The sequence below is a fragment of the Anser brachyrhynchus genome (genome assembly GCF_964034855.1).
Source record: "Anser brachyrhynchus genome assembly, chromosome: 4".
NCBI lineage: Eukaryota > Metazoa > Chordata > Aves > Anseriformes > Anatidae > Anser > Anser brachyrhynchus.
In genome coordinates, this window is record NC_137698.1 from 67,678,346 (window position 1) to 67,694,460 (window position 16,115).

General features: G+C 38.0%; 1 protein-coding gene across 12 annotated transcripts in view; it reads left to right on the plus strand.

Moving 5' to 3' along the window:
* SORCS2 (sortilin related VPS10 domain containing receptor 2) overlaps positions 1 to 16,115 on the plus strand; it is a 553,956-nt gene that overhangs the window by 488,360 nt on the left and 49,481 nt on the right. For all 12 annotated transcript variants that reach the window (XM_080592004.1, XM_080592009.1, XM_080592010.1 and 9 more), the window contains 2 exons: positions 5,078 to 5,169; positions 6,221 to 6,328. In XM_080592004.1, the coding sequence (XP_080448130.1) occupies positions 5,078 to 5,169; positions 6,221 to 6,328 (200 nt within the window). The remainder of the gene's footprint in view (positions 1 to 5,077; positions 5,170 to 6,220; positions 6,329 to 16,115) is intronic.

Genomic DNA, 16,115 nt, shown 5'->3' on the forward strand with positions numbered 1-16,115 from the left:
TTCCACAGGCCACAGCCTCCGTCGGTGCAGGTCCACCTGCTCCACCGTGGTCTCCTCCACGAGCTGCAGCGTGGAACCCTGCTCCACCGTGGTACTCCATGGGCTGCAGGGGGACTGCCTGCTTCACCATGGTCCTCACCACAGGCCGCAGGGGACTTCTGCTCCGGTGCCTGGAGCACCTCTCCCCCTCCTTCTTCACTGACCTTGGCGCCTGCAAGGCTGTTCCTCACTCCTCTCACTCTCCCAGCTGCTGTGTGTGGCACAACATTGTTTTTTTTTTTTTTTGTTTTGTTTTTTCCCCTGTCTTAAATATGCTCTCACAGAGGTACAAAACAACATCGCTTATTGGCTCAGCTCTGGTCAGCAGTGGGGCCCTTACCAAACATGGGGCAGCTTCTAGATCCTTCTCACAGAAGCCACCCCTATGGCCCCCTGCTACCAAAACCTTGCCACGTAAACCCACTACAAAACAAGAGTTTTGTAAAATTAAGTAAATATTTTTCATAAACAGAAAAAAAAAAAATTCTCATAAGCAACAATACAACTTGGGTTGGTTCCAATTGTTCTGCCTTTCTGTTGCATGATGCCTGAGTTGTTTATTAACATCTTTTGAAACCACTTTTGTGTTGAAAACGCTATTGCTTTACTGTATAACATTTTATAGCAAAATGAAATTTGTGATGGTGTACTGTACAACATGGCACTGTAAACAGCAGAGTTTTAGGAGCTGATTGACAAGTAGCTTAAATGTCCATGCAGTGCCAGTGATCTGGATTGTATGTGAGAAGAGGCAACCCCAACCTTGACATTATGAACTACGTGGGCTTAGATCATCTTAAGTGAACCATGAAGATGTAGCCTAAGGTGAACTCATGGGATAGATATGTCTATTTGGAAGATTTCTCTGTCTATTATACCAGCAAAACAATATCGTAAAATGTGTTAATGATAGTGAGTGAGATAGATAAATAAATCTTGCATCCTGGGAGAAATGGACCATCTTTGAACACATTTTCAGAACATACAGGTTTTAAACATTGTTTTTCCCTATGGGACCTGTTTTTTCAGTCCTGATTTATGAGATTTTATGATGCTCTGCTAAATGTTAAGAATGACCTTATGTATAATATGAGTACGTTTTATTTATTTTTTTTAAAGAAAATTTCTGTTGACATTATGGCTGCCACTGCTATTTCAACTGCATGTGTTAACAACGTTTTGTTTGAAATAGGGCAGAGTAAGAGTGGCTTTCGGAAGAAATTGAAAAGTGAGCCCATATGGAACCTAATGAGGTTCGACAAGTCTAAGTGCAAGGTCCTGCACCTGGGTTGAGGCAATCCCAGACATGAGTACAGAATGGGTGGAACTCTTTGGGAACAGCCCTGCAGAGAAGGACTTGGGGGTTCTGGTGGTTGAAAAGCTTGACATGAGCTAGCAGTGCATGCTTGCAGCCCAGAAGGCCAACTGCGTCCTGGGCTGCATCAACAGAGGGGTGGCCCACAGGGGAGGGAGGGGATTGTGCCCATCTGCTCTGCCCTTGTGAGGCCCCACCTGGAGTGATGAAGCCAGGTCTGGGGCCCCCAGCACAAGAAGGATGTGGGGCTGTTAAGAGTGGGTCCAGAGGGCCACAAAGATGATCAGAGTGCTGGAGCACCTCTCCTGTGATGAAAGGCTGAGAGAGCTGGGTGTATTCAGCCTGGAAAAGAGAAGGCTCTGGGGAGACCTTATTGCAGCTTTTCAGTACTTAAAGGGGGCTTAAAAAAAAAAAGAAAAAAAAAGATGGAGAACAACTTTTTCCTTGGGCAGACAATGAGAGGACAGGGGGAATGGTTTTAAACTAAAAGAGGGGAGATTTAGATTTGAGGTTAGGAGGAAATTCTTCACTCAGAGGGTGGTGAGGCACTGGAACACGTTGCCCAGAGAAGCTGTGGATGCCCCATCCCTGGAGGTTCAAGGCCAGGTTGGATGAGGCCCTGGGCAGCCTGATCTAGTGGGTGGCATCCCTGCCCATGGCAGGGGGTTGGAACTAGGTGATCTTTAAGGTCCCTTCCAACCTGAGCCATTCTATGATTCTATAAAGAAATGGCTTAAATAAAAGACAAGAACAAAAAAACTTTCATGGTGGATCTGCTGCGGAAGTATCTAGTGGAACCACAAAATGCTCTATTAACCTACTAAGGTGACAAAGAAAGTCTATTGTGTGTCTAGAAACTGAATCTATATCCCGATCTCCAGTCCACTGCTTCATAATCTTTTTGTATCAAAGTAATTTGGAATGTATTTGTTTAAGCAAGATTAGGTGTTTGTGTTTTTTGTTTGTTTGTTTTTCCTGCAGACATCTTAAAAATGAGATGAAAATGACTTCAGGTGTTTTGGATTACCTTTGAAACTTAGACATCTCAGAGTAAAATTGTGTGAAATAATTTTTTCTTGGATCATTTAAACGTGTTTCCTTTATTTCATGGAGATCTCTTAATTTCTCCCAGTTGATAACGTGGCCTGAAATAGCTGCTGAAGTTGTTACAGTAGACACAGGAACAAACAGAGAGAGCAGAGGGAGATAAAAGACATTGACTTTATGACATAAAGTTCTCAAAAAAATCAGAGAAGGAAAGATGTAGAAATAGATTATAATAATCAAGTTCTGTAGTGGCTGGCTACTTGTAAGGGTCATAATACATATATTACCTGACTTCAGTTAGTGGAGAGGCATAGGACAGAATTCATGGCTGACTGTGAATATGCATATCACTTATTCCTGGATTTTGACTTCAGCTCTGATACCAGGACCATCTTTGCATAAACCCTTTTGTCCTGGTTTTGGCTGGTATAGAGTTAATTTTCTTCCTAGCTGGTATTGTGCTGTGTTTTGGATTTAGGATGGGAATAATGCTGATAACACAGTTGTGTTTTAGTTGTTGCTGAGCAGTACTTACACTATCTCAAAGATGTTTCAGTTTATGCTGCCCTGTCAGCAAGGAGGCTGGGGGTGCACAAGGAGCTGGGAGGAGACAGAACCAGGACAACTGTCCCAGGCTGACCAAAGGGATGTTCCAGACCATATGGCATCATGCTAAACAAACAGGAAAAAAAAAAATGGGGGGCCACTGCTCAGGGACGGGCTGGGCATCAGTCAGCAGGTGATGAACAATTGCATTGTGTATCACTTTCTTTGTATTTTCTTTTCTTCTTCTTATTATTATTTATTATTTTCCCTTTCTTTTCTTTCCTATTAAACTGTCTTTATCTCAACCTATGAGTTTTTACCTTTTTTGCTGTTTCTATCCCCAATTCTACTGGGGTTTGGAAGGAGCATGAGCTGCATGGTGCTCAGCTGCCTGCTGGGTTAAACCACAACATCTTTGCAAACTGTTTGTCTTGGTTTTGGTTTTAGGTCTTGTTTTAAAAAGTAGAGATAAATATTTACTTCTGTACTGATCTCCACAAGCATGAATTTATTAATACACTTTGATTTGCTGAAGATGAAAGAATTTATACATTTTCTTTATAAAATGTTTGAAATGTGTGCAAGAAGAGCATGGTATAAACATGGTATTATTATGCCTGTAATGAGTCCGCTGTGCCTTGTAGTGTGCCATAGTTTACGTGGAAGTAGGGTAAAGCTGGCATACTGAAATGGTGCTCTAGGAATTGCAAACTGGGAAAACCTGATTTGGATGAAGTTGTGCAGATACCAGCTTCCATTATCTTCAGTATGAAGGTGAAGCTTTTGGAGACTTGATGTTCTGGTATTGCTATTTCATTTTGATTTAAGCAGGTGTTCAAACAAAGTTTAGAGGAGGATCAAAACTCTGCTTGCTTATCTGAGTCCAACTGATCTCATCCTTTTGAACTGCATCTAAAATTAATGTCTGCCTTTTACTGTATTCTCTTCTAAAATATGCAGCTGTGTGGAACAAGTAGACAGGACTGTAAATGCTTCATATTAGGGTTTTGCCAGTAAATTGGCAATACTGAAAAGCTGATCAGACACTTGAAGACCTAGGATTCCCGTAAAATATGCTCTTACTAGAGGAGAGGAAGACTGAATTCTGAACCCAAATTAAATGCTTGCTATTTTTGAAGTAATTGTGAATGTATTGTAAGATAAAGACTCCCCCCACTCCCCCGTTATTTCAGTCTTGCTGATAAACTCTCTAAATACAGCATTCAGTACTGTCAAAAAAAAAAAGAAGCATTTAGTGTTCTCTGTATTTTCTTATTCACAAGATAAAGTAGAGCTAACCTTTATGTTTTTCACCATTGTTTGTCAAAGTGTGTAGGAGGTTGTATGTTCATCTATTAACTGCTATGCATGTGTAGTAACTCGCATGTTATTACCTGCTCTTATGTTAAATGAACTTTCATAGACTAATAACACAAGTAAACCATATCTTAAAACTGATGTCAGATGTGGAAAACGGAGGATATTTACCTATTCATTTATTTTAGTACTGCTAATGGCCTCTAGAAAATGAATGAATAGAATTTAGGAGATTTTGAATACCATTACATCAATATTGCATATATTTTGGTTCAGAACTTAGAGCAGCCTCCATGTGAGATCACACAAAGTTTGAATTTAAATAAATCATTGACACTGGAAATGCAGAAAACATGCAAGCACCCATTATTTCAAGTTCTATGGAGCCTGAAGAACATGCAAGAAAGTCACAGACAGCAATAATTTTCATATTTTTCTTAGAATTAGATTACAAAGCATGTCATTTTACAAGATACACAGAATATGGCAAATACTGAAGTGAGGTGATAGGTCACTTGGTGATATATAATAGGAAGGAATGCAGAATGCACACTGCGAGAAATATAAGCTTGGGATAAAATCACTTTCGACAGTTTTATCTGACTGTGATTTGAACCTGAACGTTTTCTGATTCACCTGCTTAACTTTCTTTTCTGTTACAGCTGGGGAAGTATGAGTTAAACTGACTTTTATGTCCTTCTCAATTTGAAGTGTGGACATTATATAAGTCTTTTAACCCTGGTTTGCTCATACATTTTATTTCTGCTGTTTTGTGCGTTTGCTTAGTTGGCCTTTTTTCTATCTGACTTGTAGGTCTTTGAAGAAGAGCATCACATCTTGTACCTGGACCATGGCGGAGTTATCGTGGCTATCAAAGACACCTCCATCCCACTGAAAATCCTCAAGTAATCCTACAATCAGAGTAGAGTTACTGTGTATTCAGTGCCTCAGACAAAGCTCAGAGTTTAAGATGAACATTTCAATGTAATCATGTATGAAATGCAAGTGGAGTCAATTTGACATTAATTAAGTTGACAGAATTCAGGTGGATGTTTTCTTAAAGATTACTTTATGGTGCTGTTGGTACCATGACGTAATGCATTAATTATAACAAGATTTTCTTGCATCAGTGTAGATCTTTTTAGTTTGCTTAAAAAGCTAGCCTGGAACTCTGAAGTACAAGAATGATTAATACAGCCTGGAACTCTAAAGTACAACCATGTTCAACATGATTATTGTCTGCTACTTTTTTGCACCTATTGTGCATATGTGGCTTAGGTATCCAGTCAGAATAGTGCTTTCATACTGTAATAAAGCTCGTTTTTCAGTGATAATCCCTACACTAATATGATCATGGCTGTACACTTGGTTTGCTGGAGTGAAAGTCATCATTAACCTAGAATCCAAAGACCTGGAAGAAAAGTACACAAGACGAGAGAATTGGAGTCATAAACTCCGGGTGCAGAGACTATTTGAAATACATTTTGCTGATTATTCAGCACCTTTAAAAAAAAAAATGAAAAGGATAGTTATAGCTGTGAGGGGCCATCATCATGGTGCCTGCAGTTACTGCACCTCCCACGTGTTTTAGCAACTGGGCTGTTTTCCCTACTTATGTTTCACTGACCTCTGCTTAACAGGTCGCTAGCCTGGGGACTACTAGAAAGAATGGAGTGTAAATTACTGACTCTTGAACCTACAAAGCAGCAAGATTATTTGTTTGGCAGAACTTGTTTTTTATTTGCCTTAGAATTTCCACTGTTGTTACAAATTTATTATATACCTCCTAATAATGTGAGTCACTGGCACATTAATGAGATATACTACCCATGCAAACTGTCTTCTGCTGATTGTAAATCCAGGGCTTTAATAGTTACGAGATTTTTTTTTTTTTGAGTGTATGAATTCTGATTTATATAATACTTGTAAATGAAATCCATTTCTGCTTTTTTACAGGTTCAGCATAGACGAAGGCCAGACTTGGAGTACACATAATTTTACCAGCACTTCAGTCTTCGTAGACGGATTACTAAGTGAACCTGGAGATGAGACACTGGTCATGACGTAGGTTTCTGTTTTCACCTCTTTTTTCAGGACTCTCTCTTAATATGCACTTGAGCAGTTTTTAAATTGTGGATGTTTGAGATAGTCCTTGAGTCACTGGCTTTTGCTTCCTGCAGTTACACAGGCTCTTAGCGTGATCATGTCCAAATAGCAGCACTATGCAGCTTGTCTTTGAAGTTACCTGAGTGCAATATTTCAGATTGTAAAGATGAAGAGTTCTGTTTGTGTGAGATTTCACATAGTTGCAACCAGGTGTGGAATAGTAGGACTACAGACCTAAATCTGAGAAATATAGGTAAAAATAACTATAGCTTGCATTTTTCCTGTTTTCTACAGATTCTTAGGCAGACTTTAAAAGCGTTAAATATCAATCCTTTCTTGTGAAAATTGTCTTCACAGTGTAAACAACTATATTGTTGTCTTAGTAACTGCATTACTTTATGCAACCAAACACCATGCTAACAAATACATGCTTTAATTCTGTGCAGTGACTGAGGCATATGCTGCAAATAGAGTTTAAAATAACCAAATTCTGCAACTCAAGCCCACATTTGTCAGTCTTTTTTCCAAAGAGCTCGGGACAGCTGGATCTGAGCTGCAGGTTTTGTTCTGTCTCAGGATAAATGCTAATTTTTACAAGTGTCTGAGAGTAAAAAACACCTGCCAATTAGAGAAAGGGACAGGCTGACTGCAGTAGTAAAGGGGAATTCAAGAAAAAAATATATATACCTGCACTCAGAGATGTGCAAGATGATATGCCTGCTCTTATCAGTTAGAACAGCTTGTGCAACCCTTTATATTGGAGCTCAACATGCTCATGACACACTTTTTCTCCTAGGAATTAGAAGCAGAACTGCCTTTAATGTGCACCAGTAGCATTTTTCCCCAAGGAAAAAAAAAAAAAGAAAAAATCAGCCAAGCATGGAGTTTTTAAAGGATCTGCAGAAAGATAAATAAATAAATAAATCCTTCCCAACATACTTAAAAGCATTGTGCCATGTTCACAATGTTGTAGTGCACAGGGATGACTTTGGCATACTGGTAGTCCATTCTTTCTTTCTCCACTATCCCATTCATTTCTCTTCCATTTTAACTTGTATGATCTGAGAACAGCAGCATTATTCCAGCATCTTCCTCTTCTCTCAAGCATAGGTTTTTATGGTATAATATATTCTACACAGAGATACTTATGACTCTGAATGAAGGATTTCCACTGCCTTCATTGGAAGTTCAGGGATCAAAAGCTTATACTAAACTATACTTACTGGCAGATAGAAAAGAATGTGATGACTATATGCTCTGTTATTTTTTGTTGGTGGTGTTGTTTGTGGTTGTAGTGTTTTGTTTTGTTAAAAACAGTGATTTTGTGAAAATTTATTTAAATATCTGGATGAATAGCCAAAGATCTCATGTTAAAAAAACACAACCCCTTTTTTGAAATCATCCATCTGAAATATACCAAACTGCAGCTTGATTTGATACAAGACCAGGTTGACAAATAAGCATGATATGGTTTGTATGTTTCTAAGGGCTGAACAAGAGTCTGACTCCATCATCTCAACATCAGTCTTGCAGGATCTTACTTTGCAACTGGTTCTGCTGAACATGGAGGATGTCAGGCACTTACTATCATAGGTGGGAACTGAAAGCACTTGCAGTGTTCCTACCTGACTCCAAAGATACTGTGAAGAATAAACCTGCAGTATGTGTTTCCCTTTTGCTGTTATATCAGCTTCCTTGTCTTGCCACTTTTGGTAGGGTTTTACCTTCAGGGCGACAGTCTGCCTGGTGGTGTTCTGCCTGACTTTCTATCAGGGCCTTTCATTGTTCTTTCTGGCTTAGGTCATTTCCTCCTAAAACTTCATACTTGGTCTGAGTTGCTGGGCATGACTTTATCTACAGTAATTTGCTGCTCTTCAGAAATGCCATCCTCTGATACATACTGCCTGAAGGAGGGAAAAAAAAAATCAACTCTTCCATTTTTTCCATTTTTTTAGATAAGAAGTGTTTTTACTTCTGGAGAGAGCATGGTAAGATGAACTTATGTGTGATAATGGAAATAAATTCATACAGTGCCTTTCACACTGAACAATCCTGAAATCCATTACTAAGGACCTAGTCTGACAGTTTTTATTTGTACAGGATTTTCATTTTATCATAGAACTGTGGAATGGTTTGGACCGGAAGGGATTTTAAAGATCATCTAACTCCAGCCCCCCTGCCATGGGCAGTGGCACTTCTTACTGGACCAGGTTGCCCAAAGCCCCATCCAACCTGGTCTTGAACATCACCAGGGACGGGGCATCCACAGCTTCTCTGGGCAACCTGTTCCAGTGCCTTACCACCCTTTTAGAGGATCTCACCTATTTTAGGGGATCTCATCAATGTGTATAAATACCTGAGGTGTGGGAGACAGAGGGATTTGGCCAACCTCTTTTCAGTGGTTTGTGGGGATAGGACAAGGGGTAATGGCCACAAGATAGAGCACAGGAAGTTCCGCACCAACATGAGAAAGATCTTCTTCACAGTGAGGGTGATGGAGCACTGGAACAGGCTGCCCAGGGAGGTTGTGGAGTCTCCTTCTCTGGAGATATTCAAGGCCCGTCTGGATGCCTACCTGGGCAGCCTGCTATATGGAACCTGCTTTGGCAGGGGGGTTGGACCCGATGATCTTTTGAGGTCCCTTCCAACCCCTTCAATTCTGTGATTCTGTGATTTTCTCCCTTTGGTGGGGAATTTGTTTGAATAAGGGCTTTGAATAAAGAGTGCAATGTCAAAATCAGCATAGATTAGCGGAGTGAACAAAATTCTGAAATGGGAAGGTAACAACTGAAAGAGTGTACAGAAATATTGTGGAACAGAGACTTTTGCATTTAAAACCTCTAGAATAAACTCACAAAAGGGTTAAAGAATATTTTACTTATATGGAAAGCATCTGTTACTGTAGGGTCAAATCCTGGTTCCACTGAAATTAGGTTAGGGATTTCCTTCTACATTTTTAATTTGAATTGAAAAACAACAACAACACTATCTGGGAAAAGCGTTAAGGGACCCAGTAACATCGTGACTTCCTGTTCTCCAGCATGGTGACTGGGACATTGAAAGTCCCCTTCAAGACAGGTCATTAGAATTCTCTTCTGTCCTAACTTATCCAAAATGAAGTGGTCTGGAAAGCTTTACTGAAGCAACAGGGGAATATGAACCTGGTTGCCTCAAGTCTTCATTTCAGAAAGTTTTGTGTTTTCTCCAAAACAGAGAAAAAGCAAATGTTGTTGACTTGTCAAAAGTTTTCAGAAAACTGAATTGTCATCTGCCAGTTGACATTAATCAAAATCATTCACCCACATCCCCTGCAGTATTCAAAACATGTACTGTCAAATGCCAAGGAAAATATATTTTATTCCATTGTGCTCTGGAATAGACCTAGTGACGAGTTTTAGGAGTTTTGAGCAATAAAGTATTCATACAGTTTAGGAAAATAATTCTGTGTAAAATCATTTTCTAAATGAAGAGCTCAAATCCATCATTTACTGCTAAATGAATAAGTAAGGTATGCTCAGAAATGTTCTCAACTAATTTGATATATGTTAAATTCATCAAAATAGTACATGTTCTAGTAGACTTTTTTAAAAAATTCTTTAAGAGCGAAATTTACTGAAACTCAATCTTATCATTTGCAACATATTATATTTGTGAAAAAACAAACAAACAAAACACAACACTGGATTGAGTAATGGCCCAACGTAGTGGAAAAAGGAAGAATTGTATGTTCCTGAAATATTGTTGCTCCTCTTCAAAGGAAGTAGTTCATATAATGAAAGTTTCAAATCTGTTAAAAGGATTTCTTAATCACAGCTCAGCTTCTGGAAGCATTAACCAAACCAGGTTATTGAGACTGCAGTTTAAATCTAGTAAGCACAATAACCATGGTACTTCAGCCCATAGCATGTTTTAGTAAGAGGTTACATAAAAGACCTTCTTTTCTTTGTGTCAGGTAGAACCAAAATCTTCCGTGTGGACAAGTGTCTTTTTCTTTTTTCTTTTTCTTTTTTTTTTTGAGGGATATTTTTCCTAAGATCTTGTGTAGATTAACCTCTTACTGTAACCCTTAAAAAAGGTGGCTAAATAGTAGATAAAACCTCAATTCGCAAGAAAGTAGCTGATTTCCTAGGGTGAGTTCTAGGTTTTATTTGCAGCCATCTGATTTCTTGTCTGAGTGCAGTTTGAATAAGTGTTGCTCAGTTATGAAATGATTGTTCTGCTCTCTGCACAATATACATGCCTCAATGTCAATAGAAGGAGGAAACAGAGAAAGCCAGCAAGAAAATGGTGCCTTCGACTTCAATCTAATCTAGAAGTTAGCTAACTCAGATTTATGGATGATAGTTTAGTGGCAAATCTCAGCTAATTCTGTTATCTCTGTGGGCACAGGTGTTAGCAGAGCAAGTCAGTGCGTTGTAGTGCCAACCTGTGGTCTTGGAGCCAAGACCATGGGACTGCCTCTGTCTCTATCTGCTCAAACTCCAGTGTGTAAAGGTTAGTGTTTGTTTGTTTGTTTGTTTGTATTCCCCTTTCCATAAAGTTGGGTTATAATATTCAGAAGCAATGGAACATGGTGCTTTTGTTGGCTCACTGCAGTCCATATTTAGTGCACTTTGAGGGCAAACCTGGAAATATGTTTAAATAAGAGGAACCAAAAGATTAGGAATCAGTGTCCTGAAACAATCTTTTTTCACCTTGTCCTTTTTTAAAGGACAGAAGGAGCTAAAAAGGGTAACACAGGACTCTTTTATTCAGGTGGAGTCTTCGTGTCATTTTGGGAATCTATCATTAAATGAGCAACTGTATCTATGGTGCTCTAACTTTGCTTCCAGGGAGACAGTTGTTTCTCATTCTTACAAGTGGTGATAATGAGGTAGACACTGGAAACTTTGGCCAACAATAAAATTATTCAAACGTTTTACTTAAATTTAGGTGGGGCCTTAAACTTCATTTTGCTATGTTTTGCTTTTAAAATGAAGGAGTTACCTCCTCCTATTTAGGTGACCATAAGCTATTTACTCTGGCTCAGCCAGGTGAAGTCTGAATAAAGAATTTCCTATCTGTAATAAAAGAGCTCTGATTTTTAAATATGTGAGTAGAAAAAAAAATAAAATTTATTAGCTAGAGAATTAATTATAAAATATAGTAAATTACACAGATTGATTTGATCTTTATATAAGATGACACCAGAGATTTGATTGATGCAAAGCTATCTTTTATAATGCCATATGTTTCTCCTTAAATTAATCTATTTTCTTCATAGTCCACCCTGTATTTACTTCTGCATAAGGCATCAGGCTAGGCATTAAATCTACATTTTTTTTCCAAATGGGTTACAAGCTAAAAGATTGTTCTTGGACAGGATTTTACTGAATAGATGGAAAAAAAATGTTGGAGGTAATTCACAAACATCACGGAGCCACTGAACCTTTGGATAAAATGGAGAGGCGCTCATCCTGCTCCTCCCCTACACTTCTCAGAACCTACGCATTCATTTCCGTTCTTTTTCCCCAAGAGAGCTGAAACCAAGATGTTCTGGCATAAAAGAATGATTGGCAATTATTATTTTTGGGGGGGCAGGGAACATGAAAAAACATATTTTGGTTCAATTTCAACTAAATTGTTTCCTCCCCTCATTTTTCATTTTGGCAGCTAAACCAGGGGAAAAAAAAAAAAAAAAAAAAAAAAGGAAGAAAAGAAAAACTCTTCTCTTTAGTGCATTAAGTATATGCATGTGTTTGTAGTTTAAAGCACTTAAATCATAAGTGTCTAAGCATTTTTGCACATGCTATGTTGTGTACACAAGCACTGTTTATATGCAGTTGTTTTATGTAGGCAGGTGTCTACTTTTGCACATGGAAGCATTCATCACTTTTGTAGTTGCAATTTAGGAAGGCCATTGATAATGTGACCTCTGTTATGGTTTTTGGGGGAATTAGGAAAATATGCTGAATTATGATCTTGATGCGTAACAGACTGCAGTTTGAATGTGACATTACTTTCATCCATTTTACTAGTATGATCCCATTCTACATTTTTTGTTGATTTTACAATGGTGTAAAGGAAGTGAAGACAATTGTTAGAAGGAAAGCATTTCTATAAAAATTCATTTGTCACATTTCAAAAATAGCACTGTATACATAGTCATGGCTAACACATTCTTCTAGCCCATATCCCTGTGAAAATCTTTCATTAATAATGTCACCACTTCTGTGAGTTAAGAGCACTATGCATTGGCAGTGGTTACACTAGAGATAAAGTGCATCCTCCCAGTGCCAGAACCTTATCACTTTACTCCCTCAACTTGATCATTTCTTTAGAGATCCTGGCATGGGGTGGCCATGTGTCTTGCTTTATATTCAAAGGTACTATAGTAATACAAACTGCAACAGGCAAAACAACAACAAAATGATTGTGACCTTTGTTTGGCAACATTTGTTGTTTCAGTTATGTTGTCACAATCTGTAGTAAAGATCTAAACGAAGCTAAGGAGTCTCAGCTCTTTGAGCTCATCATAAACTGACAAGAAACTTCTACCAAAGTATTGCTTTTGTGTAAAGTACAGCTGAGAAAGTTGTTGCTGTGGTAGTGTAAGTGGCCTCTGATATCTACTGAACCATAAGGCAGATTAAGCATTCAATCTAAAATTTCAATTGTGTTATAAAAATAATCGAGGAGATGTAACAATTAGAAAAATACTGTAACGGTACAGTAAATTCTCTGATAACTGTTGTTCCTACTAATATGATTTACTACTGGAAAGGAAGCCTTATCATCAGGAACAAAATCTAAATACCACTTTTTTAGCATAGCTCTGTGACTAGTTCCATTTAAATACTTTCCAAGAGATAGACTGTGAGTTATTAAAATAGGTAGCTAGCAGCTCTGTAAGTCTCATTTCCTTTCTCGGCTTGGTCACACACTCACTGTTCAATTTGGAGGTTAAGATCCAAAAAGAGTTTCAGGTGCCTGCCTACACATCCAATGCTTTGACATCTTTGCTTTGGTGCTGCCTGGAAGAATGGTTTAAGATGCGTTATCCAAGTTAGAGCTATTGACATGACCTTCCGTATAGGTGATATGGGCACTCCTGATTCAAATCCTAGCTTTTATTCTGTTGATAGTTTTATACATTTGAAGGATCTCCCAAAAAACTAGAGGTTCTCTTCCATTCCCAGATGGCATGTGAAGGTAGCAGTGTGTGTCAGCAGGGACTGTGCAGGCAAATTTTGTTACCTGGCAGCATACTGTTTCAAACATCACATTTGATGACAAAGATGTATAGAGGAGTGCAAAAGCTAATGCAGCACTTGGGAGATTAAAGGAGCGCGTCTAGAATGAAAGAGGCATCTGATTTCAAACAAAAGTAGTTATGCATCACATAGTTGTCATCACCAGTCTTCTATACAACTGGAAAACTTGGACAATTTAAGTTGCCACGTTAAACATCTGAGTAAATTCCACATCTGCTGTCTTCATGACCTTGGTGCTGAGGTACAGCAGGATTACTTCCTCCACTCAGAGATCTTTGATTGTTCTCAGATATTCAGCGGTAAAGCAAAAGTGTTGCAGGTTCAGGTACACTGCTCCAAGTATTTGGTGGGTCTGTCTGACATCAGGCTGCTCAAAACCATTTCCTTTGTCCAGACTACTAGAACAGGGCTAACAGCACAAAGGTAAACCAATGTAGTATGAAAGAAGTTGCTCAAGGCATATCTTAATTTATATGGCATTAGATCTACAATATGGGGCACAATAGATAAAATCCATCTGCTCTGGCAAAGAATGTGTTTTGATGCTGTGAAAACCCATGAACAAAATCTTGAAGAACACAGGAGAAAAACAAAAGAGGAAGGCAAGCATGGCGAATATAAAGAGCTACTGTGATATTTGAGATGAACAGTGTAGTGTGAAAATCTGGCTCATTTCTCCTGAATGAAGCCGTGAAAGCTGAATGTTTACCTGCTAAGTCTTTGGGAGACTTCAGCACCAGCACCATCATAGCTTTAGTCAGGTGGTTCTCTAATGACACAGACAGCAGGCAATGCAGCTATTACTGTTCATGTAAACTAAGAACATCAATTGAATAGATGCCCTTTTCTATTGAATAGAAATATGAATTTACTGGAAGAGATTATCATTGAATATAATTTCTATTAAATTAGCTCTTCCTGATTATGAGCTTTATCAAGAACAGGAAAGAAAAATAAAAATAAAGCAATCCTCCAGCAAATAGTTTAAATGAGTTAGCTTAAAAACTGCATTAAACTGTCTTAGCTATCAAATGATGCAATCAAATTTAAAAATGATGTGCTCATAAATGAACCAGGAACAAATGTAAAAAGTTGTTATGGCAACTGAAATACTGAAGTTAAAATTATGGATCCCAAATCCTTGCAAATAAAATGGAAATGGATTTCTAAGGTAATTGGAATTTCTTTCAAAAATTACGTATCACAGCATCATCTTTCATAGTTTAAGCAGAATTGATTTGATGGCTTTCTAATGAAATATAATTATTCAAGAAGAATGTTTTAGTAGCTTATGAATTATTATCTTCTTGATATTTGTCTTTTAATCATTGGTTACCCTTGCTGCACTGTATGAGTTTTTTCCATTCATATGATTTTATTGGACATGTATGTTTTGCATCTGAGCCATTAGATTATGGTTGCTGTTACGTATCACTTTATTGTAGCTTACGTTTTTCTCTAATCCATTGAATCCTACTTTAAAAATGCCTTTTTTTTTTCTTTTCATTTTTTTTTTACTTTGGAAAGACACTTTTTTTTTTTTTTTAATCCTAGTGATATTTGGCAATACATTTGAGTGGACTCTTGTGACATGTCTGCAAAACCCCGTCCTCAATAAGGCAACAATTTTTATCTCAGCAACAGCATTAATAATCATGAGGCCTTGTTTTCAAACAGTTTGTAAAGCTGGGTGTGTGCAAATTGCTGGATTCCTTTGGAAATGTGTCCCAGGAATTCCAAAGCTGTATGCGTGCAGTTTTCATGGAGTTTGTGGTTATGATGAGACACTTCCTTTTATCTCAGGAATTTTACTTCACTGAGAGAATGTTTGAATCAGGTACTGTCTCTGTCAGAACGTGGTTTTTGGTGTATAGAATCAGAAGAAACATAATGGAAATAAGTTTTGGGGTTTTTGCTTGTTTGTTTGTTTTTCCTACAAGAGGCTGAGCTACAAGGCAGAAAGGTTATTTCTGTCTTTTGATAAAAGTCTGCAAAAGAGAGACTTATGATTTGCTTAGTGAAGCAATATACACATATAGATTGCACATAGCATCTATATTGTTCTTGTGGAATTTTCATGATTTCTATAGTAATTTCCATGATTTTTTAATTTATTTTTTTTTTCATTATAAGATGTTGGACTGGGCAATATCTCCAAATGTCATCTGTATTCCCCATGTTTCACTAATATCTCACTTCTATGAGAAACAATAGAACCTCAATAGCCTGTGAATAATTCTGTAGCTATACCTTTTAAGTTATTAATTCTTGTTCTTCCTCCTTTATGCCCTTCCTCCTTTATTCCCCTCCTCCAGGTCTCTTTGAAGACAGCTCTTCAACCTATAGAAAGACTCTTTGAAGACATTTTGTTGTTTTTCATTTTTTTCCAGAGGAAAAAAATAATTCTTTCCATATATCTTTATTGCTTAAGTTTTCTAAGCAGCTTGTGAGTCATCTTTGCCCTTCTTCAAATCCATTTTTAGTTGATGTAT